The sequence below is a fragment of the Oryzias latipes genome, chromosome 10, assembly GCF_053564925.1.
Source record: "Oryzias latipes strain Hd-rR chromosome 10, Olatipes_Hd-rR_3.1".
NCBI lineage: Eukaryota > Metazoa > Chordata > Actinopteri > Beloniformes > Adrianichthyidae > Oryzias > Oryzias latipes.
The window spans coordinates 33,495,682-33,523,338 of NC_136246.1; the positions used below are offsets into that span (position 1 = coordinate 33,495,682).

Below are 27,657 nucleotides of genomic sequence, written 5' to 3' on the forward strand. Positions count from 1 at the left end.
ACCTGCCTGATTTTAGAACTAAAGGTTTAGGAAGGACCAACAAACACACAACCGTGTTCAACGTTTCACAGGAAGAAACACTTTTAAAGGAATGTAGGATCTCACTTTGGTTCTTTTATAATCTATCCAAATATACCTGATCATATTTGTGCTATTCCGTAATACACCAGTAGCAGAAAGTAGTACACTTGAAGTTTCTGGTATGAAGTTTGAGTGTTAGTACAGCAACAAATACACCAGGGGTGGGCAACCATTTCGACTCGTGGGCCACAAAAGCTTCTAAAATTAGACAGAAGGCCGAAGATGACTGCAGTGTTTTGGTAATCCACCTCATTAGAGAAAGTCATTATATATTTAAAAACAGAACATTTGTGAGTTTTCATCTAAAAACTGTGGCTTTTGTTCTCATTTTAGAGCCATTTGATGCAAAACCCAAACATAGAGAAATGCTGCGTTCATGTAGGGTTTGAACGATCAGGAAAATGAAGATCAACAAATCTTCCAACACCACATGGATGCTAGAGCGGGGGCCCCACACGTCTGCTTGTGAGGGCCACAAAAACTCTTAGTCTTCTCTGATGAGTCTGATTTTGAACTCTTCAGTCTTTCTCTTATTGTGAAGAGCTTTGGTTCCCCTGAAGGAGTTGTAAAGTGCTACACGAATAAAGCTTCATAAATAAAAAAATACTTAATAAAAACAAATAACTTTGATTTTCAAAGAAAAGGTCAGGAACATAATACGGATGAAATACAAAACATTAATAGTCTGTCTTCCCGTCTTCGTCTCACAGTTTGTGCTAAAGTCCTCTCATCCAGTGATCATGAAAAAAGTCCAAGTCCATTGTCTTCTGTTGCAGCTCGACATAGATCTGACATAGATCTGACATATAGATTGAAAATAATCACGTGTCTCTGATAACCGAATGTGGAGGCGGGCCGCTTTTGGCCGCATGCCGTGGTTAGCCCACCCCCGTTCTAGACCGTGTACTACAGGAAGTATACCAACTGAATACTTCTTCAGGCTAAATTGGAACATTTTAAGTTTACAAAATAAAAACAAGTTGACATTTTCCACTTCAGTTGAATGTTTTTGATGAGGGAAGTGACCCATTCAAACACGAATCTGTGAGTTCCTGTTTAAATCTATTGTCGGTTTTGTTCCTTAAACCGTTTCCTTTGTTTGATCTGAATTCATTATCAAATGTTGCTTTTTTTATACAAAGATTTCTATTCGTAGATGAAATGAGACGTTCAGGTCCGTCTGTAAACTACATTTTCTGAATAGAACTCTGGTTTCCAGACAAACAAATGTTCCTGAACTTCCTTCAGTTGTTAAACAAAAACCTTTCATTTATTTTATTTTTATCTTGCCTGCTTGAAACAGTTAAGAAAAAAGTTTTCTGCTTCAGAGCGGAAGTCACATGACCGAGGTGTCACGTGACGGGCTGGGTGGATCGTAAATACGGAAGCGCGGAAGACGGACATTTCTGCGGCGGTTCGGTTCTGTTCGGCTGCACGATGCACAGACTGCTCCTTGCGCTCGCGGCAGTTCTCTCCGTGGTTCTGACTCGCGTGGACGGAGACTCGCTACGAATGAAGAGATTCAAAAACCTGCAGGTGAGGGTAGTACGCATGCGCAGATGAATTTTTTTTAACGTGTTTTCTGTTTTCGTTTCGTTTATGCGTCTCACGCCTTTAAACCAGGAACGTTTTAAACAAAGTTATGACGTAGAAGAATTAAGGAGGAATTTATTTTAGTGGCCGGATCACCATTTTTCAGGGATTTAAACCTTTTTTCCTCCTAAATGCTTCATTTTCTCCTCTTGTTTATCTGTTACGTGTTGAATCAGCAGAAGAGAGAAATCTGCTCTCAGGACTTCTTCACTCGGAACCAGGATGCAGCTTCAGATCAGCTGGACGTGACCTCTGACCTCCAGCTGATCTAGAGTTAGTGTGATCTGAAAACGAGGATACATGTGTCGTCTACATGTGAACCCAGATGAAAGTCCAGACCGGGTTTATCTGGGGTTCTGCTGGAACGGGTCTGAACCCCATCGGAGCCGTCCAGCCGCTGAGGGTCCACAGCGACGCTGCGGTTGGTTCCGGAAACGTTTGTTCATAAACGCTTTTGTTTTGTTCTGCAGAAGAACTCTGTCCTGAAAACGTGAAGTCCAACGTCTTTCTGGTCGTTTTCAAAGGTTGTTGAAGAGAAACGGTGCAGAGTCTCCTGACTTAAATGAAGCAGGACCTGCGGGTAACCTTTAGAGCAGACTGCAGACCAGAACTTCTTCCTGCTGCAGGTTCTGGTTTTCACTGGTTCAGACTGAAAGGCGGCGAAGCCTCAGAGAGAAAAGGTTCCTGAAGTTCCAAAGCGGTTCTGGACCAAAGTCTTTACGTCTGATGGCTGAGAATCTGCTGAGTCGTCACTAATCATGAGCGTCATTGACGGCGAGCCGCCTGATCTGTGTGGGGGTGGGGGGTCCCGCAGCTCCACCCTCACACCCAAAGTTCTGCTCCGGTTCTCTGCAGGTTTCCAACTTCGACTGGAAGAACTGCTGGAAGCCCGACGCTCCGGCGCTGCTGAAGAGCCTGACCGTGTCTCCAGACCCCATCGCCATCCCAGGGGAGCTGACCGCCGCCGCCTCCGGGTCCACGTCTGTGGAACTGGACGCTCCGTTATCGGTGAGTTCACACAGGGGCAACTGTCCGGGTCTTTCAGTTTGGTCCTATGGAGGCCCTGGAGGCTCAAACCTCGGTAACCTGAACCGTTTAGTGCGTTTCTTATCTTTGTCCATTTCAAGCTCTAACTTTGCTCAGGTCCTCATTGGTTTCAGAACAGTAAACACATCGTTGGTTTTCAGAACCAGAGAAGAACTTTCCTGCAGAACCGGCGGTTCCGGTTTCAATCCTAATCTGATGACGTTTGGTAGATTACGAACCGAGCAGGAACCACAGAGTCTGACTCCACCCTCCAGGAAAATGCAACACAAAGAGAAAATAGCCTTTAGGAAATATTTTACACCAATTGACAGAGGTTCCCATGACTTCATTTCAAAATAAAAGACCCCTAGAACCATGTAGGATGGTGTCGATGCAGCAGATGTGGTAGTAGGTAGTGTGACATCAGCAGGAATGAAAAGAAAACGGTTTATTTTACCGTTTGTGGAGCATCTCAGCCACAAATAACTAACCTGGGCTAAAGAAATGACCCTTTTAGAACCGTAAGTGGAACTAAAACCTTGAATTTGTTCAAAAATAGAAAAATCTGCCTTGTAATTCTGCGAGCTTCTGATTGTGTCACAAAAATCTGTCAAAACGTTTCCGTGCGACTTGTGATACGAGCCGTCCTTCAGCTGTTTGAGTCCCTTTGCTTCTTTTTAACTTTGCTAATTTTACTTCCTTTTGAAACTGAAAAGCGTTGTTTTCTTTAAAAAGACCCGCCCTGCAGAAACTACGTCCTAGGAAACGACACGTTTGTTAGTCTAAAAGCGGCTCATCATAAAAGGGTGGAACCACAATAGACGGGTAAAAGACTCACGCCTGGTTCTGGACTCTTCCTCCTCTGAGCCTCGTCTTCCTCCTCAGCTGAACGTGACCCTGAAGAAGGAGGTGGCTGGGATCTGGGTCAAGGTCCCATGTTTGGACGACCTGGGCAGCTGCCACTACCCGGACGCCTGCGACCTCCTGGACCAGCTGATCCCGCCCGGGCAGGACTGTCCGGAGCCGCTGCACACCTACGGCCTGCCCTGCCACTGCCCCTTCAAAGCCGTGAGTCCCGCCGCCGCACGCGCCTCCCGCGCCCCTCCCTGCGCCTGACCCGCTTCTGCCTCCCCAGGGTTTGTACTCGCTGCCGCAGTCGGACTTCTACCTGCCCAACGTGGATCTGCCGTACTGGCTGACCAACGGGAAGTACAGGGTCCAGGGAGTCCTGGGCGTCCCGGGCCAGGAGCTGGGCTGTTTGGAGGTCGCTCTGTCCGTTCACTCGGACTGAGGCGCCGACCGGGCACCCGGCGAGCGACTTTCAGAGTAAAAGAGGTGTTTAGGAAATCACACAGAGCTTGTTGAAGGAACCAGGTTCTAACTGTTTGCTGGTTTCCTGCAGAAATCCTCCAGATTCAGGAAAACGGGTCCAAAAGATCTGAAAGAAAACGTTTCCTTTTTTTAAAGTCAAAGTGTCAGATGTTTTTATTTTTGAAATCAAAGTGCCATCTCTGAAAGTTTTCCTTTTTTAAATGCTGCCTGTTTGGTGAAAACTCTGAACAACACAAACTCTGAACCACATGCTGGACTTAAAAGCTGAAACTCACGGACCCACAAACTGGTTCTGTTCACGAAGAACCTCTTCCTAAAACCCCAGACAGGGACTGATGCATCTTCAGTAGAGCTGATGAAGCTGAGGGGCGGCTCCTTCATCAGTGGAAAATCCTCAGTTTGGACCGGAACCTTCTTCTGGACACAAACAGAACAGGGTCGTGAACAGAACCTCGTTTTAACATCACTTTCCCTTCAGACTAATCAATACCTCCATTCCTGCCGTCACAATTTGATCAATAGAGTTTATTTTCTGAAGAACAAAGACAGTTTTTATACAGAAATCTTACATTTGAACAGGAACTCTTATTTTGACAGTTTACTTCCTGCTGTTCTCTAATGTTAAAGCCTTTTTTCAGTGGAAATAAAGTTTCTTTGATCTCATTTGTCCATCTTCTCTTCCTGGTTTGCGCTAAAGTTCAGGGTTTTCCAGACGTCTGTGACGTTTTAAAAGAAAAACTCAAATCTGCTGCAGATTTATGGGAAAAACTGATGTTTTTTCAGAACATTTAGTTCAAAGGAGGACTCAGGTCTTCCAGGATTATTTGGATTTATAACCAGACTACATGAATGTTATCTTCATTCAAATCCAAAAGATTCAGTTCACCCTGACGGAACCTGAAAGTTTCACTGGAATTTTAGAGAAACGTCTTGAATGAAACATGAAAATGGAAAAGCCCCCCCCCCCCCCCCCCCCCCCCCCCCCCCCCCCATGAGGAAGACTCCAGTCTGCTGGGTTTAAGGAAGATGCAGACGTTTTGTCAGAGGTCTGCTTCACCACCAGGTGGCAGCATTTCCCCAAAGTCCAAACATCAGAGACAAGCGGGGAAGCGATTCTCCACCTTTTCTTCTGCACTTCCCATCATGCTCTGGGGCAGGCAGCAGCAGGTCTGAATGATGGAGGAGAGCGTCAGGAACCCAAACACAACGAAGCTCCGGGTTCAGGTCACGCAACAAACCCAGCGGCCTTGTGGTAGAGTGTCTGCCCGAAGACTGGAAGGTTTTAAGTTCAAATCCTCGGTCGGGGAATATCAAGGACTCCTCGGTTGAACCACCAAATACTTCCCAAACACATCTGTAGCTGCTGGTCCCCCAGGGGAGGGGTCAGATGTGGAGAACACAGGTGTGACACAGGTAATGGGACTGTTTTCATCAGGACCGACAATTCCCCGTGAGGACTGGAACATGCTGATCGGTAAAAGATACGCACAAAAAGAAACCTCCATGTGGCTGAATGAGGAGGAGGAGCCTGATGGATCCATATTTGGATCTATTTTTGCCTTTTTTTAAAAACAAATTCTTCAAACGATCAGAAAACAAACAAATGTTTTCCTGAAGATTCTCATGGAGAAGAACACAAAACACATTTATCTGCAGACGAAAACAACAGAAGAACGTTTTTCTGACTTCTTTGTCTGCTAACTGGGTCAGTGCGTCTGCCATGGGAAGACCCACAATCATACACAGCCCCACAATCACACACACAATCACACTCACAATCACACACACAATCACACACACTCAGACCCACAATCACAGGAACAGAGATCCCGGACTTCATCAAACTGATTCTGTTCAGGACAAACAGGAAGTTGCAGATTCCTGCTGACAGGCAGCCCGACAACAACAAAAACACAGCAGATACAAACAAAGATGCACAAACAGCAACACAAACACCACAACAATCATCACATTGGAGACGAAGCAGAAGTGTTGAAGGTCTTCTCAGATGGAACAGAGTGCAACAGTCCAACTGCTTTCCTCTGCAGGACATCCTGTCTCTGACCTTCACCGTCAGACACTTCCTGCAACAGGAAACCTGTTAGCATATGCGGGGGGGGGGGGGGGGGGTACCTTTCTGCTGCAGCAGAGTTTGGAGTCAAAGTGAAAACTTCAGAGCAGCTCAGAGACGGACTGAGGTCTGAGCGCCGCCGATGGGACGTCCCAGCAGAAAAACATGGAGTCCAGGTGAAGCTGCAGGTCTGGACAGGTGGAGCAGGATAGGAGGTGAAGAAACCACAGTAACCAGCCAGACCCCCCCCCCCACCCCACATGATGCTGCCGTGACCCCCCCCCGACAGGAACCAGAAAGAATGAATGTGATGCTCGAACGTTCACATTTTAGGGGCGTGTCTTGTTCTTGGGTGGGGTGGTCTTCACTTTGGGCAGACAGAACCTGATGGGTAAGGTCAGAGGTCATCTGCATACATGTAAACCCGAGACCCTCACCCGTCTTTGGTTCCGAGTAACGGAGAACACCCGCCCTCTCCACACCCGGTGGATCACGTGACCGTCCATCTGAATCCGTCAGGTGGGTCTGACGGCGCGGTTCTTCATGAAACCAGCGTGTTCTGATCCGTTCCTCTGCTGAACGCCTCCCAGATGCTGGACTGGAAGGTCAGTGGAGCAGAGGGTGTGGACCGCTGTCAAAGGGGAGGGGCTTAAGACTGAGGTCTCCACATTTATAGTTCGGTTTTTAAGAACGTCTTCATAGCTCAGTGGGTCAACAGGAAGTCAACAACTGACATTTGGACCTGAAGGGAACGTTTGTGAGGAACGACGGATTCCTTTGATCACGTTTCTCATTTTCTGCAGGAACTTTGATTCGATTTTCAGAAGAAACGGTGACCAGAAACCACGAGGAGGAACAGCAGCTTAACTCACTTAAGATGGTCAAATACAGGGAAGGACATTTCATGTACACACACACAAACACCCACACAAACACCCACACACACAAACACACATGCTGTTTATCTTGTGGCCTCAGGCTGCTGTTTGCATTCTTTCACTCTGATCTTTATCAGGCAACATGTGGATGTAGATCTACCAAGTCCTGCCGAGCAAACACACACAAACCCACACACACGCACACACACACACGTACACACACAGTCAGGTGAATGTGGAGCATTTCTTTACCTTCAGTCCACATAATGTGATTTCTCATGAAAGCGTCTCTGAAACTTTTGACTTTCAGTCGTTTCTCAGAGACTCAGAGTTTCTTCAGCAGCTCATCAGAGAACTTTACCTTCATCATTTCTGGATGTTTTCTCTTTTCTTTCTCTCCTAATAAACCAAACTCACCTCCTGATAGAAACATGCTGTCTGTCCATCCTGCCCTGTAATAACAAATAAAGAGCATAACAACAGAAACAGATTCCAGGTTTTTCTCGTTTTTCCAACACAGAGAAACGGTTCTGGATGAATCAACCTGAAACAGAGATTCTCCATCTTCATTCCTGCTGTAAAGCAGACGTATGCAGAACAGAACATACTGTTCAATTCTCTCTCTGTGTTTTCAGAATATTGGAATTGAGAACCTTTGGCAGCGATGACGTTTGGATGGGAACCGCTGAACTTCAGTGACGTTTCTGGACGTCCACACGCGCCTGAATGTGACGCTGATCGGATCTCCTGCCGGACTCTTGGAGATGTGGCGGTGATGAAGCTCTGACCGACAGCGCTGGCCGAGTTCTTCATCCAGATCAACGATGATCCTGATCCAGAAATGTTTCTCACTGTCAACAGGAAGACTCAGAAAAGCATCCCTCACTGTTTGGTCACCTTTGTTTTGGCCGCGTTTCTACAAAAATCCACAGCATCACTTCTGATCCACTAGTAAGGGGTTGAACGTTTCTCCTCAGCGAGTTGGAGCCTCAAACTGTTCATCGTCTCTTTGCAGACCCTCGTAGATCAGCTCAAGCTCTGATTGGTCCTTTTTAGAGACCAAAGATCCAACATGTTCTGTTCAAAGCCGTGCCAGCTCCCACACATCAGTGTGTCCCTGAACACCACAGAAGAAGAAAGTGCAGATGTACAGCAGAGGCGAGCCAAAACAACAGCTACTGCGTCTGGATCTGCAGCTGAAATCAGAGGAACTGTGGTGAATAATGTGAACCAGATGAGGAGGCGGCGGGGGGCGGAGCTGCTTTGGTACAGGTGGCGGATTCATCGGAGCGTTTGTTTGTCTGCAGAAAGCCTTTCAGCAGAGACACGCGGCGTTGCAGGCCTGCTGCAGACGGGAGGTCGCTGCTGTTTGTTCTGGAGATAACCTCACCTGATTGGTTGACCTCTGCTCTGCCCGGACGGCCGGCGGCTCGGGTTCTGGGTCACCGAAACAGACGATGACAGACGTCTCAGGAGGTTAAGGATTATGAACAGAGTGTAGAGCAGGTTGGATCAGGAGTTTAGAACCAGAAAGCAGCTCTAACCTTTCCCTGCTTCTGCTTTATGTGTCTTATAAGTCATAAATTCTGGGGATGAAGTATTTATTTTGTTAACTTTAGAAATCCCTTCACTTTAAAAAATATTTAACATTTAGAAGCCCTGAGGTTTACAGTCCTTCTCCCTCTTTTTTAGTAATAACTGTTTTTGTGTTTTTTATCATTATTTAATTGATGGATTTTTGTTTCTCTCTTTTTTCTTTGCCTTTAAATGGGAATTTAATTTTTTATTATGATTATTTGGAGTTTTTTCCCGATATATATTATAATTAAACATCTTATGTTTCAATTCTATGTTTGCGATCAATTCATGAAGATTTCACATACATTCTTCAAGTTTTTAAAAAAACAAATTAAAATGTGAGAAAACTGTATTTTTGTTTCTCTAAACGCCTGTTTTAGATTTTTTACGTAAATTTTCCCCACTAGCTGGTCTTAAAGGTCAAAATGATCATGAGAAACGGTGTTTTTTTGTTTTTCGTTGAGGCCTCGGCGCCTCACGGTATTTCTAAAACTACAAAGTAAAAGGAAACAAAACCTTTTCATCCGATCGCAGCCACAGGTACATTTTAGAATAAATGCCGTTACCTGTTTTTTTTGCCTAATTTAGCATTTTTAGCATTGTTATCATCAATGCTGAAAATCTTTAACCCTTTAACTCCTGAGCTGTCACCAGCGACGGCAAAATAACTAAGAGACTAAAAGATAAAAATCTTAACGGTAATCATCCTTAGGCTCAATCAACCCTGTGACCCCGAAAGAGGTCAAGTGGGTTTAAAAAATGGGTGGGTGGGTCTGTCATTTAACTACAGGAATGCATAACACATATTTGGGGGGGGGGATCAGGTCAAGATCTTCCCATCTACCAGAATTTCTTCCACATTTAAAATCTCTCTGCCGTCAAACGGGGCTGGGTTGAGCAGGAACCACAGAAGCGAGCGTCTGCACTCATTTGAAGGAACCGGTTTGACCGCCGAGGCTTCGTGGTCGAAGCTCCATAATCATATTTGGGGAAGTGGAATGTGGCTTTTGTCCCATTAAGGTCAGCCTCTTTATGGAGAGAAAAACAACTGCAGAGAGGAGCTGGTGGTGAAACGTCACGGCGGCTCCGGTTCTGCTGTCGGGTCAGTGGAGTCTACGTCATCCTGATGGAGATCAGGTAAATGTCCGACCGCTTTGAGCTGCGGTCCCACTGGGATGCAACACATTCTCTAGAGGATTCACGGCTCCAGGCGGCAGCCGCTGATGAGTTTGTGAAGCTCAGCCCTGGAGGGGGGTTGGACGGAGCAGCAGGCCGTGTCATGTTTCTGTGAACGCTCTCCAGAGCTCTGCAGAGGCTCCTCGGGGCAGCAGGACTCCTCTTTGTGTTGGGTCTGGGTTCATTTGCATACCACCCTCCTCCCCCACCTCTGGATAGGCTGCAGCTCTGCTGGTATGTGGAAACCCACATCCCAGGACTCCCTAACCTCCCAAAGTCGAGGAGGCCGAGCTCAGAGGCAGGGCGCCAGCAGCAGCAGCAGCAGCAGCAGCAGCAGCTGAAGGACAGGAGGATTTTTTAATTGTGAGTTTGTTGGTTTGTGTCCTCTGCAGGCTGGAAATGTGGAGGTTTGCTTTGACAAAACTCGCAGATTTTTACAATTTTATACTTTTGGGCTTAATGAGGCTGTAACTGACATTTTTAATTGTTAATCCGTCAAAGTGAGACGTTTTCTGAAAAATTGAATTGACTGAATGCTGAAATTAAAAGAAAATGTTAGTTTAGCCAACAGACATGAGATTCCTTTTGACTCCTGTCGTGTTGCTGCTGGCTCTGCCTCTGAGTCTTTCCTCTGAGACTCTGTCCTCGGAGTCTTCACCAATAACCATCCAGTACCGGGTCTGGGAGGAGCAGCCCGCAGGAACCCAGGTCGGCTGTCTGCTGGACGACCTGCGGCGGAGCGATGAAGGTGGTTCTCTGGAGGAGTTCCAGGTGCTGGAGCGGGGGAAAGCCCTTCCGTTCTCTGTCAGCACTCGGGACGGGGTGGTCTCCACCCAGGGCCGGCTGGACAGGGAGCAGCTGTGCCGGGGATCAGACCTGTGTGAAGTGGCCTTCAGCGTCCTGTACAGGAAAAGCGGCGCTGTGAACTGCCTGCGGGTTCGTGTCGAGGTGATGGACCTGAACGACCACAGTCCCAGCTTCCCCAGCGCTTTGCAAGAGGTGGAGATTTCAGAAACCGCCAGCCTCGGAATGCGAATCCCTTTGGAGCGGGCGGTTGATCCAGACGCCGGAACCAACGGACTCCAGGCTTACACCCTGTCCACCAGCCTACACTTTGTTCTAGAAGTGACGAACGCTCCAGCTGGGATAAAACAGGCCGAGCTGGTGGTCATCAAAGAGCTGGACAGAGAGCTTCAGGATTCTTTTGACCTGACGATGGTGGCGTGGGATAAAGGAAACCCCGCAAAATCCGGGACCACCTCAATCCGTGTTTTAATCCAGGACTCAAATGACAACAGCCCCAAGTTTGAGGACAGTTATCCCACTGTAACGATACCTGAAGACACGGCTTTGGGGACAACCATCATCAAGCTTCGAGCATCCGACCCAGACCTGGGTCCCAACGGAGAGGTGGACTTCCTGCTGAGTAAGCTTAATTTGCCGGCAGTGCAAAAATGCTTCTATGTCGATTCTCAAACTGGAGATTTGATTGTTCAGGCCCCTTTGGATTACGAGGTCCAGTCGTCCTATGAGGTCATCATTCAGGCCGTTGATCACGGCCCCAACGCCATTCCCGCTCACTGCAAGGTGCAGGTGGAGCTGATGGATGTGAACGACAATGCACCAAGGATTCACACGGCCTGGACTTCAGACGCCTCTGACGCTGCAACGGTGATGGAAACGGCCCCGGTGGGGACTTTCGTCGCCATGGTGACCGTTAACGATGCAGACTCAAGAAAAAACGGAGAGGTTAGCCTAGCCATTAAGGACGTTTCCGTTCCTTTCCGCCTGATAAAGATGTACGGAAACATTTACAAGGTTGTTACTGATGGCAGTCTGGACCGGGAGAAGGTGATGCACTACAATGTCACGCTCCTGGCTCAGGACCACGGATCTCCACTGCTGGTTTCTGTTGAACAGCTGGGCGTTTCTGTTCTGGACGATAACGACAATGCCCCAGTGTTCTCCGCCAACATTTATAGGGCTACCCTCAAGGAGAACAGTGCTGCAGAGAACAGCATCCTCCAGCTGAAGGCCCACGATGAAGACCTCGGTCTCAACGGTAGAGTTTCGTACTACATCGGAGGCCAAAATGAAGAGATTCGTCACACACACTTTACCATCCATCCAAGATCTGGCGTCATTCGTGTCCAGCAGCCCCTAGACTATGAGGAACGGAGCAGCTACTCTTTTATTGTGGGGGCTGTGGATCACGGACACCCACCGCTGACAGGAACCACCACTGTGCAGATCGACATCGAGGATGTGAACGATAACCACCCTGTCATCAAGGAGCCAGAACCAAGAAAGGGCGTGGCCTCTGTCAGCATACCTGTCAACGCCCACAAGGGGGAGATTGTGACAGAGGTTGGGAGCGAGGCTGAGGAAAACCCCCACGTTTTACCAATAAATCCCCCCAGCAGAGAGGGGGGATTTGGGTTTCTGGCCTCAACAATTAAAGCAGAAGATCTGGACTCTGGACTCAATGGACAGCTCCAGTTCTTCATCACTGAGGGGAACCAATTTGGCCTCTTCTGGTTGGACCAAGCCACAGGGCAGCTGTACGTCAACACGACCAATGTTACTGAGCTCATTGGGAGGAGCTTCAGGATGGGCCTTACAGTGACAGACATGGGCACGCCCACTTTGGACACTACAGTGACTCTGGAGGTGGCTTTCATCAATCTGAAGGACCACCTCAGAAACTCCTCACCAGGCAACAGAGGTCAGCTGAGCTTCACCATGATGATCGCCATCTGTCTGGGTTCCACGTGCCTGCTGCTCCTGTTAGCCATCGCCTTGGTGACCACGTTCTGCCGGACAGACAAACGGGACAACCGGGCCTACAACTGCAGACAGGCGGAGTCCAGCTACACTCGACATCCTCGGCGACCGCAGAAGAGCATCAGAAAGTCGGACATTCAGCTGATCCCCGTGATCAGAGGCCGCAAGGAGGAAGCTGCTGAGGATGACGGCGAGGCCCAGCCGCTGACTCCACCCCCTCTGGCAGAAGACCAGCAACCTGAGGGTCAGTATAGCTTCATACCGTCAGCGGCGAGCGGGAACTTTTGTTCCCAGGGCCACCGAGACGAGGATGCGTTTCACCAACACCCCCACCACGGCAAGAGCCTCTGGAAACCGGGAAACATTGAGCTTGACGGGGTTTTTCCTCTGACCCCAGCCACGTCGTACGCCACCCTCCGCCAAGGCAGAAACCCTTCATCATCGTCATCTTCAGGCTCACATTCAAGCACTTTGAAGCGATACAAACCTGAAGGAAAAGAGAAGGAGCACGCAGCCTCTCAGGCGACTCTGAGGAGGCCCAAGATGTCGGCAGCTCAGGATGCAGAGCGTCAGCGGATGCTTCGTGACCTGGTTCGCCTCTCCATGGTGTTTGGAGACTCTCTGGAGCTTTCCTCAGCCTCTCCAGAGGTGCAGGTGAGAGTCTGCTTCCAGCCTTCGCTGGTTTTTCCTCAGAATGCAGCCGCTTTCACATCTTCCTACAGACTAGAAAACCGTGGAGGAGCAATTTTCCTGCCGTTTGAGGAGATGGATGTGTCTGTTTTCCATGTCATTAATGGCTCCACTTATCATCATGATGGTTTTTTAATGTCTTCTTATTCACATTCTCCTCAGCAGCAGCAGCGCTAAAGCTAATGCGCCGCTGCTGGCTCTCATTTAAACACCATTTACTCCCATTTCAAAGGTTTGATCACATTTATTCCGACATGTGCTTACAGTTAGCGGTTGGATAATTAAGTGTTGCCCCCCACAGGCTTTCACATTAATTCGAAGGGAAGTCCGTTACAGAATAAGGATAACAGCCCCCCCCCCTTCACCTTACAGACTTTCCCGCCTGCAGGCGGAAGTTGGATGGAGGTGTGCACGTAAATACCAATGGATCAGCATGACTATGTCACAGAGACAACCCCCCCCAAGCAGGGATATTTCTGAATATCACATATCAGAGGCATAATGAAGTGAGTGGGGGGGCTGTGTGAGACCAGCCAAAGTAAGCTGGGAGGTATTTGTGGTGTAAGCTAACACCGCTTTGACTCGCCGTTCTGTCACTGACTGATGACCCAGAATCCACTTTCACTGAGCCGAAGCGGGAGAGAAGAAAAACACGCCAGCGGGGAAAGAGCCGCTCCGAGCGGGACGCCAAAGCACCCCCCCCCCTCCCCCAGTTATCTCTGCACGGAGAAGCAGCTGCACCACATGCAGCAAAAACTCAAAAAGGCCAGTTTGTTTTGACTCGATCTGCCGCACAGATGTGGGAGAATCCACTGCAGTTGAACATTCTCTGCAGACTCGGAGGCTTTGTGGTTTATGTCAGCTTATAGACCAGGTTTCAGGTCAGTTTACAGGTTAGTTTACAGGTCAGTTTACATATCAGGTAACAGGTCAGGTTTCAGGTCAGTTTACAGGTCAGGTTACAGGTTAGTTTAAAGGTGAGTTTACAGGTGAGTTTACAGGTTAGTTTACAGGACAGATTACAGGTTAGTTTACAGGTCAGGTAACAGGTCAGGTTTCAGGTCAGTTTACTGGTGAGTTTACAGGTCAGGGTACAGGTCAGGTTACAGGTTAGTTTACAGGTCAGTTTACAGGTTAGTTCACAGGTTAGTTTACAGGTTAGTTTACAGATCAGGTTACAGGTTAGTTTACAGCTCAGTTTACAGGTTAGTTTACAGGTTAGTTTACAGGTCAGGATACAGGTCAGGATACAGGTTAGTTTACAGGTCAGTTTACAGGTCAGTTTACAGGTTAGTTTACAGGTTAGATTACAGGTTAGTTTACAGGTTAGTTTACAGGTCAGGATACAGGTTAGTTTACAGGTCAGTTTACAGGTTAGTTTACAGGTCAGTTTACAGGTTAGTTTACAGGTTAGTTTACAGGTCAGTTTACAGGTCAGGTTACAGGTTAGTTTACAGCTTAGTTTACAGCTTAGTTTACAGGTTAGGTTACAGGTGAGTTTACAGGTAAGGTTACAGGTCAGGTTACAGGTTAGGTTACAGGTCAGTTATAGATCAGGTAACAGGTCATGTTTCAGGTCAGTTTACAGGTCAGTTTAAAGGTGAGTTTACAGGTGAGTTTACAGGTGAGGTAACAGGTCAGGTTTCAGGTCAGTTTACAGGTGAGTTTACAGGTTAGGTTACAGGTCAGGTAACAGGTCAGGTTACAGGTTAGTTTACAGTTCAGGTTACAGGTTAGTTTACAGGTCAGTTTACAGGTTAGGTTACTGGTCAGTTTACAGATCAGGTAACAGGTCAGGTTTCAGGTCAGTTTACAGGTCAGGTTTCAGGTCAGTTTACAGGTGAGTTTACAGGTCAGGTTACAGGTTAGTTTACAGATCAGGTTACAGGTCAGGTTACAGGTTAGTTTACAGGTCAGGTTACAGGTTAGTTTACAGATCAGGTTACAGGTCAGGTTACAGGTTAGTTTACAGGTCAGTTTACAGGTTAGTTTACAGGCCAGTTTTTTTTGACTCGATCTGCCGCACAGATGTGGGAGAATCCACTGCAGTTCCACGTTCTCTGCAGACTTGGAGGCTTTGTGGTTTATGTCAGGTTATAGACCAGGTTTCAGGTCACTTTACATGTCAGGTAACAGGTCAGGTTTACTGCTGTTTACAGGTCAGTTTACAGGTCAGTTTACAGGTGAGTTTACAGGTCAGGTTACAGGTTAGTTTACAGATCAGGTTACAGGTCAGGTAACAGGTCAGGTTTCAGGTCAGTTTACAGGTGAGTTTACAGGTGAGTTTACAGGTCAGGTTACAGGTCAGTTTACAGGTTAGTTTACAGGTGAGTTTACAGGTCAGGTTTCAGGTCAGGTTTCAGGTCAGTTTACAGGTGAGTTTACAGGTGAGTTTACAGGTGAGTTTACAGGTCAGGTAACAGGTCAGGTTTCAGGTCAGTTTACAGGTTAGTTTACAGGTCAGATTACAGGTCAGGTAACAGGTCAGGTTTCAGGTCAGTTTACAGGTGAGTTTACAGGTGAGTTTACAGGTCAGTTTACAGGTCAGTTTACAGGTTAGTTTACAGGTCAGGTTACAGGTCAGTTTACAGGACAGTTTACAGGTCAGTTTACAGGTTAGTTTACAGATCAGGTTACAGGTCAGGTAACAGGTTAGTTTACAGGTCAGTTTACAGGTCAGTTTACAGGTGAGTTTACAGGTCAGGTTACAGGTTAGTTTACAGATCAGGTTACAGGTCAGGTAACAGGTCAGGTTTCAGGTCAGTTTACAGGTGAGTTTACAGGTGAGTTTACAGGTCAGTTTACATGTTAGGTTACAAGTCAGTTTACAGGTCAGGTTACAGGTTAGTTTACAGGTTAGGTTACAGGTCATGTTACAGGTCAGGTTACAGGTTAGTTTACAGGTCAGTCTACAGGTTAGGTTACAGGTCAGTTTACAGGTCAGTTTACAGATTAGTTTACAGGTGAGTTTACAGGTCAGTTTACAGGTCAGTTTACAGGTGAGTTTACAGGTCAGGTTAAAGGTGAGTTTACAGGTTAGGTTACAGGTCAGTTTACAGGTCAGTTTACATGTTAGTTTACAGGTGAGTTTACAGGTCAGGTTAAAGGTGAGTTTACAGGTTAGGTTACAGGTCAGTTTACAGGTTAGGTTACAGGTGAGTTTACAGGTCAGGTTAAAGGTGAGTTTACAGGTTAGGTTACAGGTCAGTTTACAGGTTAGTTTACAGGTTAGGTTACAGGTCATGTTACAGGTCAGGTTACAGGTTATTTTACAGGTCAGTTTACAGGTCAGTCTACAGGTTAGATTACAGGTAAGTTTACAGGTTAGTTTACAGGTCAGTTTACAGGTCAGTTTACATGTTAGTTTACAGGTCAGTTTACAGGTGAGTTTACAGGTGAGTTTACAGGTGAGTTTACAGGTCAGGTTAAAGGTGAGTTTACAGGTCAGGTTACAGGTTAGTTTAAAGGTGAGTTTACAGGTGAGTTTACAGGTTAGTTTACAGGACAGATTACAGGTTAGTTTACAGGTCAGGTAACAGGTCAGGTTTCAGGTCAGTTTACTGGTGAGTTTACAGGTCAGGGTACAGGTCAGGTTACAGGTTAGTTTACAGGTCAGTTTACAGGTTAGTTCACAGGTTAGTTTACAGGTTAGTTTACAGATCAGGTTACAGGTTAGTTTACAGCTCAGTTTACAGGTTAGTTTACAGGTTAGTTTACAGGTCAGGATACAGGTCAGGATACAGGTTAGTTTACAGGTCAGTTTACAGGTCAGTTTACAGTTTAGTTTACAGGTTAGATTACAGGTTAGTTTACAGGTTAGTTTACAGGTTAGTTTACAGGTCAGGATACAGGTTAGTTTACAGGTCAGTTTACAGGTTAGTTTACAGGTCAGTTTACAGGTTAGTTTACAGGTTAGTTTACAGGTCAGTTTACAGGTCAGGTTACAGGTTAGTTTACAGCTTAGTTTACAGCTTAGTTTACAGGTTAGGTTACAGGTGAGTTTACAGGTAAGGTTACAGGTCAGGTTACAGGTTAGGTTACAGGTCAGTTATAGATCAGGTAACAGGTCATGTTTCAGGTCAGTTTACAGGTCAGTTTAAAGGTGAGTTTACAGGTGAGTTTACAGGTGAGGTAACAGGTCAGGTTTCAGGTCAGTTTACAGGTGAGTTTACAGGTTAGGTTACAGGTCAGGTAACAGGTCAGGTTACAGGTTAGTTTACAGTTCAGGTTACAGGTTAGTTTACAGGTCAGTTTACAGGTTAGGTTACTGGTCAGTTTACAGATCAGGTAACAGGTCAGGTTTCAGGTCAGTTTACAGGTCAGGTTTCAGGTCAGTTTACAGGTGAGTTTACAGGTCAGGTTACAGGTTAGTTTACAGATCAGGTTACAGGTCAGGTTACAGGTTAGTTTACAGGTCAGGTTACAGGTTAGTTTACAGATCAGGTTACAGGTCAGGTTACAGGTTAGTTTACAGGTCAGTTTACAGGTTAGTTTACAGGCCAGTTTTTTTTGACTCGATCTGCCGCACAGATGTGGGAGAATCCACTGCAGTTCCACGTTCTCTGCAGACTTGGAGGCTTTGTGGTTTATGTCAGGTTATAGACCAGGTTTCAGGTCACTTTACATGTCAGGTAACAGGTCAGGTTTACTGCTGTTTACAGGTCAGTTTACAGGTCAGTTTACAGGTGAGTTTACAGGTCAGGTTACAGGTTAGTTTACAGATCAGGTTACAGGTCAGGTAACAGGTCAGGTTTCAGGTCAGTTTACAGGTGAGTTTACAGGTGAGTTTACAGGTGAGTTTACAGGTCAGTTTACAGGTTAGTTTACAGGTGAGTTTACAGGTCAGGTTTCAGGTCAGGTTTCAGGTCAGTTTACAGGTGAGTTTACAGGTGAGTTTACAGGTGAGTTTACAGGTCAGGTAACAGGTCAGGTTTCAGGTCAGTTTACAGGTTAGTTTACAGGTCAGATTACAGGTCAGGTAACAGGTCAGGTTTCAGGTCAGTTTACAGGTGAGTTTACAGGTGAGTTTACAGGTCAGTTTACAGGTTAGTTTACAGGTCAGGTTACAGGTCAGTTTACAGGACAGTTTACAGGTCAGTTTACAGGTTAGTTTACAGATCAGGTTACAGGTCAGGTAACAGGTTAGTTTACAGGTCAGTTTACAGGTGAGTTTACAGGTGAGTTTACAGGTCAGGTTACAGGTTAGTTTACAGATCAGGTTACAGGTCAGGTAACAGGTCAGGTTTCAGGTCAGTTTACAGGTGAGTTTACAGGTGAGTTTACAGGTCAGTTTACATGTTAGGTTACAAGTCAGTTTACAGGTCAGGTTACAGGTTAGTTTACAGGTTAGGTTACAGGTCATGTTACAGGTCAGGTTACAGGTTAGTTTACAGGTCAGTCTACAGGTTAGGTTACAGGTCAGTTTACAGGTCAGTTTACAGATTAGTTTACAGGTGAGTTTACAGGTCAGTTTACAGGTCAGTTTACAGGTGAGTTTACAGGTCAGGTTAAAGGTGAGTTTACAGGTTAGGTTACAGGTCAGTTTACAGGTCAGTTTACATGTTAGTTTACAGGTGAGTTTACAGGTCAGGTTAAAGGTGAGTTTACAGGTTAGGTTACAGGTCAGTTTACAGGTTAGGTTACAGGTGAGTTTACAGGTCAGGTTAAAGGTGAGTTTACAGGTTAGGTTACAGGTCAGTTTACAGGTTAGTTTACAGGTTAGGTTACAGGTCATGTTACAGGTCATGTTACAGGTCAGGTTACAGGTTAGTTTACAGGTCAGTTTACAGGTCAGTCTACAGGTTAGATTACAGGTAAGTTTACAGGTTAGTTTACAGGTCAGTTTACAGGTCAGTTTACATGTTAGTTTACAGGTCAGTTTACAGGTGAGTTTACAGGTGAGTTTACAGGTGAGTTTACAGGTCAGGTTAAAGGTGAGTTTACAGGTTAGGTTACAGGTCAGTTTACAGGTTAGGTTACGGTCAGTTTACAGGTCAGTTTACAGGTTAGTTTACAGGTCAGTTCAGAGGTCAGTTTAGAAGTCAGTTTACAGGTGAGTTCACAGGTTAGTTTACAGGTCAGTTTACAGGTGAGTTTACAGGTGAGTTTACAGGTGAGTTTACAGGTCAGGTTAAAGGTGAGTTTACAGGTTAGGTTACAGGTCAGTTTACAGGTTAGGTTACGGTCAGTTTAGAGGTCAGTTTACAGGTCAGTACACAGGTCAGGTTACAGGTTAGTTTACTTCTGTCTTGAACTTTGCAGGGATCCATGTTTGACTTATGACCTTTGACCTAGTCCAGTGAGGTCCAGTGAGGTCAGACCTCCTGGACGAGTCCTCCTCATTTCTGTTTTTGTTCTATCCTGTTCACAGCCATGTTTTAGGATCTCTGATGTTCACTGGAGTCTTTAGCTTCAGAAATATCTTTTGATCATTTTTAATCATCATATTTATATATTGAGGTTGAGGAAATCTGATTTTACCAGAGCCGGACGTTTACGCTCAAATTCCTACCATCCTAAAAACAGCCTCGGTGCCAAACGGAGAACAAAGAGCCGGCAGATGCTCACGTGAGTCCCACCAAAGGGAGGAAGAGGCTTTTTGGCCCGGGCCTTAACAGCCGGCCCCGTTGGCCCTCACTGAGATCCACATGCCACCCCCCACACCCCCGAGGTCACAGAGGAAAAGTCTGCAGGGCGGCTTAAGGGAGCGGCGCTTAATGTTCACCTCAACACACTAACACACACATCCATCCATCCTGGAAGGAAGCCGTCCAGAGAAGAATAGGCTTCTACGTCGAGGCCGTTTCCTGTCCCTGCAGCAGCAGTATCCTCATGCAAAAACACACAAAGTCAAATCCACATCAGTGCACACTTACCTTGGAGTGTGGGTTTTTGTGTATTTTCTGTGTGTCAGTGTGGATTTGCTGTAAAAAAGAGCCGTCAGCAGAAAGTTGAGCAGCAGTGAGACGAAGCATCTCTTTGTTCTCACAACCAAACACAAAAACTAAAATACTTAAGAGTTGTCCTTCTCATCCTGAACTACAGAGACCTGTAAAGACCCAAAGAGACCTACAGAGACCTGTAAAGACCCAAAGAGACCTGCAGAGACCTGTAAAAAGACCTGTAGAAACCTGTAAAGACATGCAGAGACCTGTAGAGACCTGTACAGACCTGTAGAGACCTGTAAAGACCTGTAGAAACCTGTAAAGACCTGTAGAGACCTGAAGAGACCCGTAAAGACCTGAAGAGACCTGTAAAGACCTGCAGAGACCAGGCATTCAGTTTCTCTACATTTTCATTCTGGTCAGGTTTAATAGATAAATACAACTGTGTGTCATCTGCATAACAGTGAACATTAATGCTGTTTCTTGATTAGGTTTTTTCTAGGGGTAGCATATAAAGCATGAACAGAATGGGTCCTAAAACTGAGCCCTGTGGGACTCCGTAGCTAACTCGAGTGCAATGAGAGGAATGTCCATTTACATTAACCAACTGATACCTATCGATCCTTAGCCTTATGTTTGGTGTTGAGGCAGTACAGGTTCTGATGTCCAGTTTTTATGAAAACCCTTCAAACCTGCTGATCCTGTTGGACAGCCCTGAGGACTCAGGGGTTTGGAGCAGCAGAAGGTAAAACCGGTGTTGTGTTAATCCTGACGAGGAACCGCTGGCAGGAGAAAAGTCATGCAGAACCCCGGACGACCACCTTTTTACCCCGATCATCAGAGTGTCCTTAACGTGAAGAGTGCAGTTTAGTTCTTTCAAAGAGACTCAGTCAAAGAGGAGGACTCACCTGCATCCCTCCTCTTCTTCCTTGCAGCAGATCTCCCAGCTCTTGTCCCTCCTCCGGCAGGGTCAGCTGCAGCCCAGACCCAACTTTCGTGGGAATAAGTACTCCCATCGCAGCGGCAGGTGTGTGCTTCTTCTACAATCATCCTACTGTAGATGTTCGCTCCGATCAAGTCAGCAGCTTCCAAGAGTCTTTGGTTCTGAGGCATTTGGGTTTTTGCCAACTAAAAGTAAAGTTCTACGTCGCAGAGCATCAGCCATTCATTTCAGGGCGTGACGTTTGTGGTTGAGTTGCTGATAGAAGCTGTTTGTGTCAGACTGGAACCTTGTCGTCGTTCCGTCTCTCCACAGATATGGAGGTCAGGACGGCTCGGACTGGCAGAGCACCAAAGACAGCGGACATGGCGAGAGCGAGGCTGGAGACGTGGACTGGGAACCGGGACGAGAGTCGCCCATTGACCCACAAATTGAGGAGGGGCTTCACAACCTGCTGAACAACCCTGGTAAAGAACCCCCCCACGACGTCACACTGGTGGAACAAACCCAATAGCAGGTGTCTGAACTTACCAACACCTCAAGAAGCTTCAATGAACTTTTCTTGATAATTGGACGTGTTTATGGTGTCGAGTCCAACCGCTTGGATGTTTGATGTTAAAGCGTCAGCGATGTCTGCAGCGCAGATTTGGTTTCCCAAAGAACAAGCTCACCACAAAGACGTTAACCCTTTATCGGCAGAGCTTCAGCTCCGGGGTTGACATTCTTTGGAGTTCCGCAACTCATCAACCGTTTCTACAATTACCGTGATTTCAGCGGATTCTGAAGAGGAGAAAAGCGGCTTTGACGTTAGCAAAGTGTGAACTGTTGCACTGCCAATATGAAAAGACGCTTATAGCATTGCTGTCATAGAGTCACGCTAGGTCAAAGGGCGACACCTCTGGTGTCAAAGGTCAAGACATGTGGTTTTTACGGAGCTGCTGTGTAGTGTTGGATTTATGGCTGACTTAACTGTTGGTGCAACAGCAAACTACGACTTTAACCTTTTAACACCAGAAATGTCGCCGGCGCTCTTTAAAAATACTGTAGAGAGTCGACCTATTTACGCAATTAACCCTTGTGCTATCTTAGATGACCCCACCCTTACTTTGACGTGTTCTCCCTACCATGACAAAGGTGGATAAAGGTGGAAAGATTTCATGTAATCCATGGACACCAGTGAAGATCACAAATCATTGAAGAAAAAAGGTTCAGAGCACTGTCTAGTGGGTCTAGATGACCCACCTCCCAACGTTAAAGGGCCTAGGATAGCACAGTGGATTCTGACGTGGAGAAAAGCAAAATTTTTGTTAGTAACGTGTTTTAGCTGCTTTTTATGCTGCTGCTCTTCTCTGCTTCAGAATCCGCTGGAACTGCAGTAACCCTTGTGTTATCCTAGGCACTTTAGAAATTCAGAATCCCTCTTGGTGGAGTTTTCTGTTATGATGAAGGAAAAGGAGCTGAAGACAAAACCTTTTGCTGTTTGACCAGCTGCCAAGAAGCCAGAGAAGATTATCTTTCTTAAAAATTATCATTTTAATGAATTTTCTCTCTCGATACGATCAATTTTTTAAATTGTTATTTATTTATGTGTGAGGATCCATTTTTAATGCTCCTCTTAGGTGCTATAATTTGTTGTCGACACCGTTAAGGGAGTCCAACATTTTCCCAGAGTGATGTTTTGGTGGAAGTCACAGCTGACGGAGCCTTCTCCCTCGTCCCGACAGGAAGACGGTCGTAAAAAAATGCTGTGATTTGTCACCGTTGAACCGTGACCACTGCCCTCTACGAAGTTTAACCGCGCACTCTGAGCTGCCACAGCGCCGTCCCACTGGCATTGTTCAGCTCTGCGAGGCTTGTTTGTCCAGCGTCCGCCGGCGTACAGTAGGTGTGCTGAGCTGCGTCTTCCTGGTATTGTGGCGGTTGGAGATGTGGGGCAAACATGGGGGTTTACCATCCGATGAAAGCAGCCAAACAGACATTCTGAAGGACGGAGAAGACAAAGACAAAAGCGTGAGGGGAGTTTTTGGGTGGCGCTGGTCTCAGCTTCTAGCCTGAAGGCCGTAAAATAACTCCCACCTGAGGACGGACAGCCAGAGAGCTGAAGCTTTGATGACCCGAGAACACGGCTCTGAGATCACGCCTGCTATCAGCAGCTCTGCTCTACAGAACTCCTAACATCAGTCATGCATCTCTAAAGAGTTAACTCAAACTTTACACATTTAGGAGAATTCTTTTTGGTTAAAAAAAAAAAACTCAACAAAGGAAGGAAAGGGGAGGAGCTTATGTGCAGGGCAACCCTTTGTGTGTCAGATTGAGTCTTAAAGCCTCCATCTGGTTGCGGTTAGATGAAGGAGACCACAAGGTTTTAGTCGCCAAAGTAAAAATATTTGATCTCTTGTGTGGGGGCAGAGATGAAAACGGAGAAAACTGTACTTTCTGAGTTTTTAATGTTCTTCTGATGATGGAGAACAGACAAAAAAAATCCTATTTGTGAAAATACGCCAGGCGGGCCACAAGCTCTGAGCTCTCAGCAATGGGGAGGGGGGCGGGGTTGCTCCTGATTAAAAGGCGACTGGGTAGGCTTTGACCACAGAGCAGAGGATGATGGGAGGGGACTTTTATTTTGGCTGTAAGACAGTGGAGATAACATTATCTGGTCTGCAGGGAGACTTTCTATAGAAGCTGTCAAAAATGATCCGTCTATGCATTTCCTACACCACCTTGTTCCTGTTCAGGGCTGCTGGAGCCTATCCCAGCTACGGTTGGATGGAGGGGGGGGTCGAGCCAGAACAGTTCTCCAGTCCATCCCAGGGCCACACAAGCAAAGCACAACAAAAAGAAGAAAGGATTATGGAAACCAGACTGTTAATATGTTGTTTTTCGAGTCAAATCAAGCTTTTGAACACGGGATCCAACCAGAAACGGCTCTCTTCTGCCACCAGCCTTCGGTGGTCATTTTAAGAACTGCAGGTTTGATTTTTCTTGCTTGAAATCTAAAAGTCTAAAAATCACTTATATTAACTTAATACTTTACATATGAAGTGTGCTAGAGAAAAAACCTGCTGAAGACTGAAACCGGGTCAAAGGTCAGCTTCAGGTATGGAGCTTTTCCTGCATCCCGTTGTAGAAAATACGGTCAAAGTAAACCTGAGTTTGTTGGGGGCTGCGGGCAATCGCCCACCTTTGTCGAATAAGTCCCTCCCTGACCTGCAGCGCAGACACCTCCCACAGTCACACTGCAGGCGGCGTGAGGCCAGAAGGTCGATCGGCATGAACGCGCTGGTTAATGCGGGCGGCAGGAAAAGCCTGTCAGCAACAGCCTGATAAACCTTCCCGTCTTTTCCTGCCTGGATCCCGACAAGAACATTCCAGCAAAGGTCATGTGATCAACACAAGATCCCAGTACACGGGGTGACACTGGACGTTTAAAACAAACACGGAGGACGTCAATGTTTGATGTTTCACGCCGCCATCCTCGAGTCTGCATTCATCTGTCTGCCTAAGACTGAAGTTTAACAAAAAAGATAAAGCAGGAACTATTTTAGGCAACGCTGTATTTTTGGTCGCAACATTATTTAAAAGCTAGAAAAAGAAGATGCTCTAACCTCAAAGCATTCTGGGATACGAAGTCCACCTTTACAAACAGCATCACTTGTCTTTTTTCTGTTTTAATGGGAACTGGAACCATTTTTCTTACAGGTTTCCGCCTCAAGTCTTTATCCTAACCGTGTTCTGAACCCACAGAAGTTCTGCGGTGACCCGTCAGAGGACTTTAGGTCCCAGTCGTAAACGTCCGTCTGTGTTCGTCTGCAGACGGTGTCTTCTCGCAGGACAGCGACCCGTCCTGGATGGCCCGACTCTCCGTCCCCCTGACAGCAGATTACCATGACAACGTGTTCGTTCCCGACCAACCTCCATCCTCTGAGACCGACAATCTTGCCCGGGGGGGCCTCAGCTCCTCCTCCTCCTTCTCCACCTTTGGTAAGAATTAAATGTAGTTTCGATTTCGGTTTTCTCGTTGACGATACTTCCGTCTTTCTGTGAAACAGTTTGCTTTCTTTTTGTCTTCTCTTCAGGAAAAACTCCAGAGAAGGACGGCCCACTGGGCGGAGCTCTTCTGTCAGAGGTCAGCACGCTGTTTGAGATGCTGATGACCCAGAAGGCCGACGCCCACCCGGGCCCCCGGCCCGACGTGCTGTACCGGCTGTCAGCGGCGTACCGCCGCTCCGTGGGCCTGGATGCGGCGGCGGCAAGCGACAGGCGGGCAGACGGGGCGACGCATTCACGTCCCCCCCACAAACCTGCTCCACACGACTGAGAGACGAGAGATTTCTGCTGCATTTGACCCGACAGGGGGGGCACACCTGATGTATCACACACCTGAGACTCTGTCAGCTGGTTCTAAAAATTGACCTCTGACCTGCAGAGCGGCCTCCTTCACGCCCTGAAGATGTTCAGGTGTTCATCCTCAGGAGCAGAAGTTCAGCTTCTTTCATCCATTCGATGAGAAACGTGAAGACGTTTGTTATTCTGTAGAACTGCACTGTTCAGGACGACACTGGACCTTCAGAACAAAGCCAGACTCTGGCTCCTCCTCCTTTTCTCTCGTCCGTGTTTGACTCGTTTCTTTTGTCTTCTGTCATTTTTATTTTGGTTTAACATCACGGTGATTTAAACGCCGTCACAGATCTCTGAATCTCTTCATCAAAGTCTTCGTTTGGCCCACATTTCCTCAGGGTCGTTGTTCCACATGTGTTCTGTGTTCCGAAGGCAGGAAATGTGTTAAGTCCCTTAAAGTTCTGGTGGGTCAGAACTTCACAGCAGAACATCTGCTGAAGGTTTGGGACGTCCAGAATGAGCCGAAGGCTCGACGGCTCTGCAGCTTTGGTTCTTTGTGAAGGTAGAAAGTCACGTTGTTGAGAAAGCTTTTGTCCATGTTCTGATGTGATGAGGGTTACCCAAAGGTCTTCATGGTTGGGGTTGGTTTCCATGGCAATGGGACCTGGGGATGGAGAAGAGGCTAATCAAACATGGAGGTTTGGGGGCAAACTCCCCATCCTTCAGTTGCTTTCGTCGTTCTTGGACTTGTGTTCGGGGAAGACGAGTGTTTGGTGATGAAATTGGTTGCAGAGTTTGGAGTTTATGCCAAAAAAGGGAGGAAAAACAGTGAAAAACTAAAGACCCAGCGCTTAAACTCACCACTATTGACTCTCATGATAAGAAGGCAATATCATAAAAACAGCCAGAATTAGGGTCACGTGGTCAGTTTAATCTACCAAGGAGACAAAGATCTCTCAGGAAACTAAACGTCCAGAACCAGAACCATGTTCTCTTTTATAGGTCCACAGGATGGACTACGCTCTAGAGGTTTTCCTGTCAGACAGAAACCGCTTCCACTTTTGGAGCAACTTTGACCAAATGAAACGTGTCTTAATCCTTTTGAAGGCATGAAGTGGTGCCTTCTACTTTCAGAATCCTTCAGATCCGCTTTTTGGGGAGCTGCAAAAATACGTCTGTGGTGGAAAACTCACTTCTTTTCATTTCCACAGACCTGAATCGTCCTGTTTCTGTTGGTTCAGCCGGTCTTGATTGTGTAAAAATACGTTTTTTCAATGTCAAAGCTGTTTTTTTCTGCTTCAAGCAGCACTTTGTACAGTTACAAAAAAAACAACTTTTGAGTTATTTTGTAGAATTTTCAATAAAATCTTAAAAGTAAAATAAAAAATGAATAATCTCTGAACTGATTAAAAGAAAAAATAAAACAAAAAAGTGTTTTATTGCCTGACTCCGCCCCCTTCTTTAATGGTTGGTTGATCTGAGATCCTTTTGAAAACTTCATCCTGCTCGGAGGTCCAGTCAGACGTCCTGCCGGGACCGAATGATGAAATCACAGAGTAACCGACAGTTTGGTCCAAAACAGCCAATCGATTCTGGATCTGACAAAAGACTACAGCCATTGTTGACCTGAGAAAAGAGCAAAAACATTTTTCAAACTCACCATAACTTTATTGAAATGACACACAGACGAGTCGAGTATTGACAGAGTCCAGTTTTAGTTTTTTTCTGATTAGAAAACGTTTTACTTCTACAGAACCAGCAGTTCTACCGAAATGTGGCGCTCTTAACTATCAGAGAAACCTTTGAGCCCATTCACTTTTTTCCTCTGATCTGATCATTTATTGTAATCATATAGAAATGAACGTTGGTGTTTTCTGTGCTCAAGTTTCTCCAGACTTTTATTTTGAAAGTTTGCCAAGTTTCAGCTGATGAAGAAGAGTTTTATTTATTTATGCAGTTCCTCTCATGAGTTTGTCTCAACTTTGACGTGTTTTTTTCTGTGTTATTGATCCGCGTCAACAAGAATCGCCTCTTCATCATAGGAAGTTTTAAACAAAACATCAAAACTGTAAAACAACAACAGCTTGATGAGATGAAGAGTCAAAACAAAAATGTAATCCCATTGTATCAACAGCTTTGAGAGTCTAAACTGAGGTAAAATTATTTAATGTAACATTTTTAGTCACAAAGAATTTCGTGAGTTTGTCAGTTTGTACATAAATATTGTACAAAAACTACATGTCAATGTATTATTTATTATAAACCATGATTCGTTGGGTTTCCTTG

General features: G+C 46.2%; 2 protein-coding genes and 1 long non-coding RNA gene across 6 annotated transcripts in view; 2 read left to right on the forward strand and 1 right to left on the reverse strand.

Moving 5' to 3' along the window:
- The first annotated feature begins 1,419 nt into the window (after positions 1-1,419).
- Positions 1,420-4,695, forward strand: gm2a (ganglioside GM2 activator). Of its 3 annotated transcripts, none has more exons than XM_004073683.5 (4): positions 1,420-1,617; positions 2,530-2,682; positions 3,586-3,768; positions 3,836-4,695. In XM_004073683.5, exons 1-4 carry the CDS (start codon positions 1,519-1,521, stop codon positions 3,989-3,991), a joined length of 591 nt encoding a protein of 196 aa, XP_004073731.1. In that variant the 5' UTR covers positions 1,420-1,518; the 3' UTR covers positions 3,992-4,695. The 3 variants fall into 3 exon arrangements, with proteins under 3 accessions (XP_004073731.1, XP_078810566.1, XP_078810564.1); XM_078954440.1 differs by lacking the exon at positions 1,420-1,617 and adding an exon at positions 1,645-2,095; XM_078954438.1 differs by lacking the exon at positions 1,420-1,617 and adding an exon at positions 1,681-2,095 and having other exon boundaries at positions 3,568-3,768.
- A 4,913-nt stretch (positions 4,696-9,608) lies between these two features.
- Positions 9,609-26,818, forward strand: pcdh12 (protocadherin 12). 2 transcript variants are annotated; one of them, XM_023959416.2, is made up of 5 exons: positions 9,609-13,173; positions 21,029-21,120; positions 21,349-21,500; positions 24,847-25,014; positions 25,110-26,818. In XM_023959416.2, exons 1-5 carry the CDS (start codon positions 10,309-10,311, stop codon positions 25,349-25,351), a joined length of 3,519 nt encoding a protein of 1,172 aa, XP_023815184.1. In that variant the 5' UTR covers positions 9,609-10,308; the 3' UTR covers positions 25,352-26,818. The 2 variants fall into 2 exon arrangements, with proteins under 2 accessions (XP_023815184.1, XP_023815185.1); XM_023959417.2 differs by having other exon boundaries at positions 21,032-21,120.
- Positions 21,494-27,657, reverse strand: part of LOC110015804 (uncharacterized) — a 144,917-nt gene continuing 138,753 nt past the window's right edge. Inside the window, exons 7-8 of the long non-coding RNA XR_002874040.2 lie at positions 23,754-26,997; positions 21,494-23,013 (exon numbers count right to left, since the gene is read on the reverse strand). This is a non-coding gene — a long non-coding RNA (uncharacterized LOC110015804). The remainder of the gene's footprint in view (positions 23,014-23,753; positions 26,998-27,657) is intronic.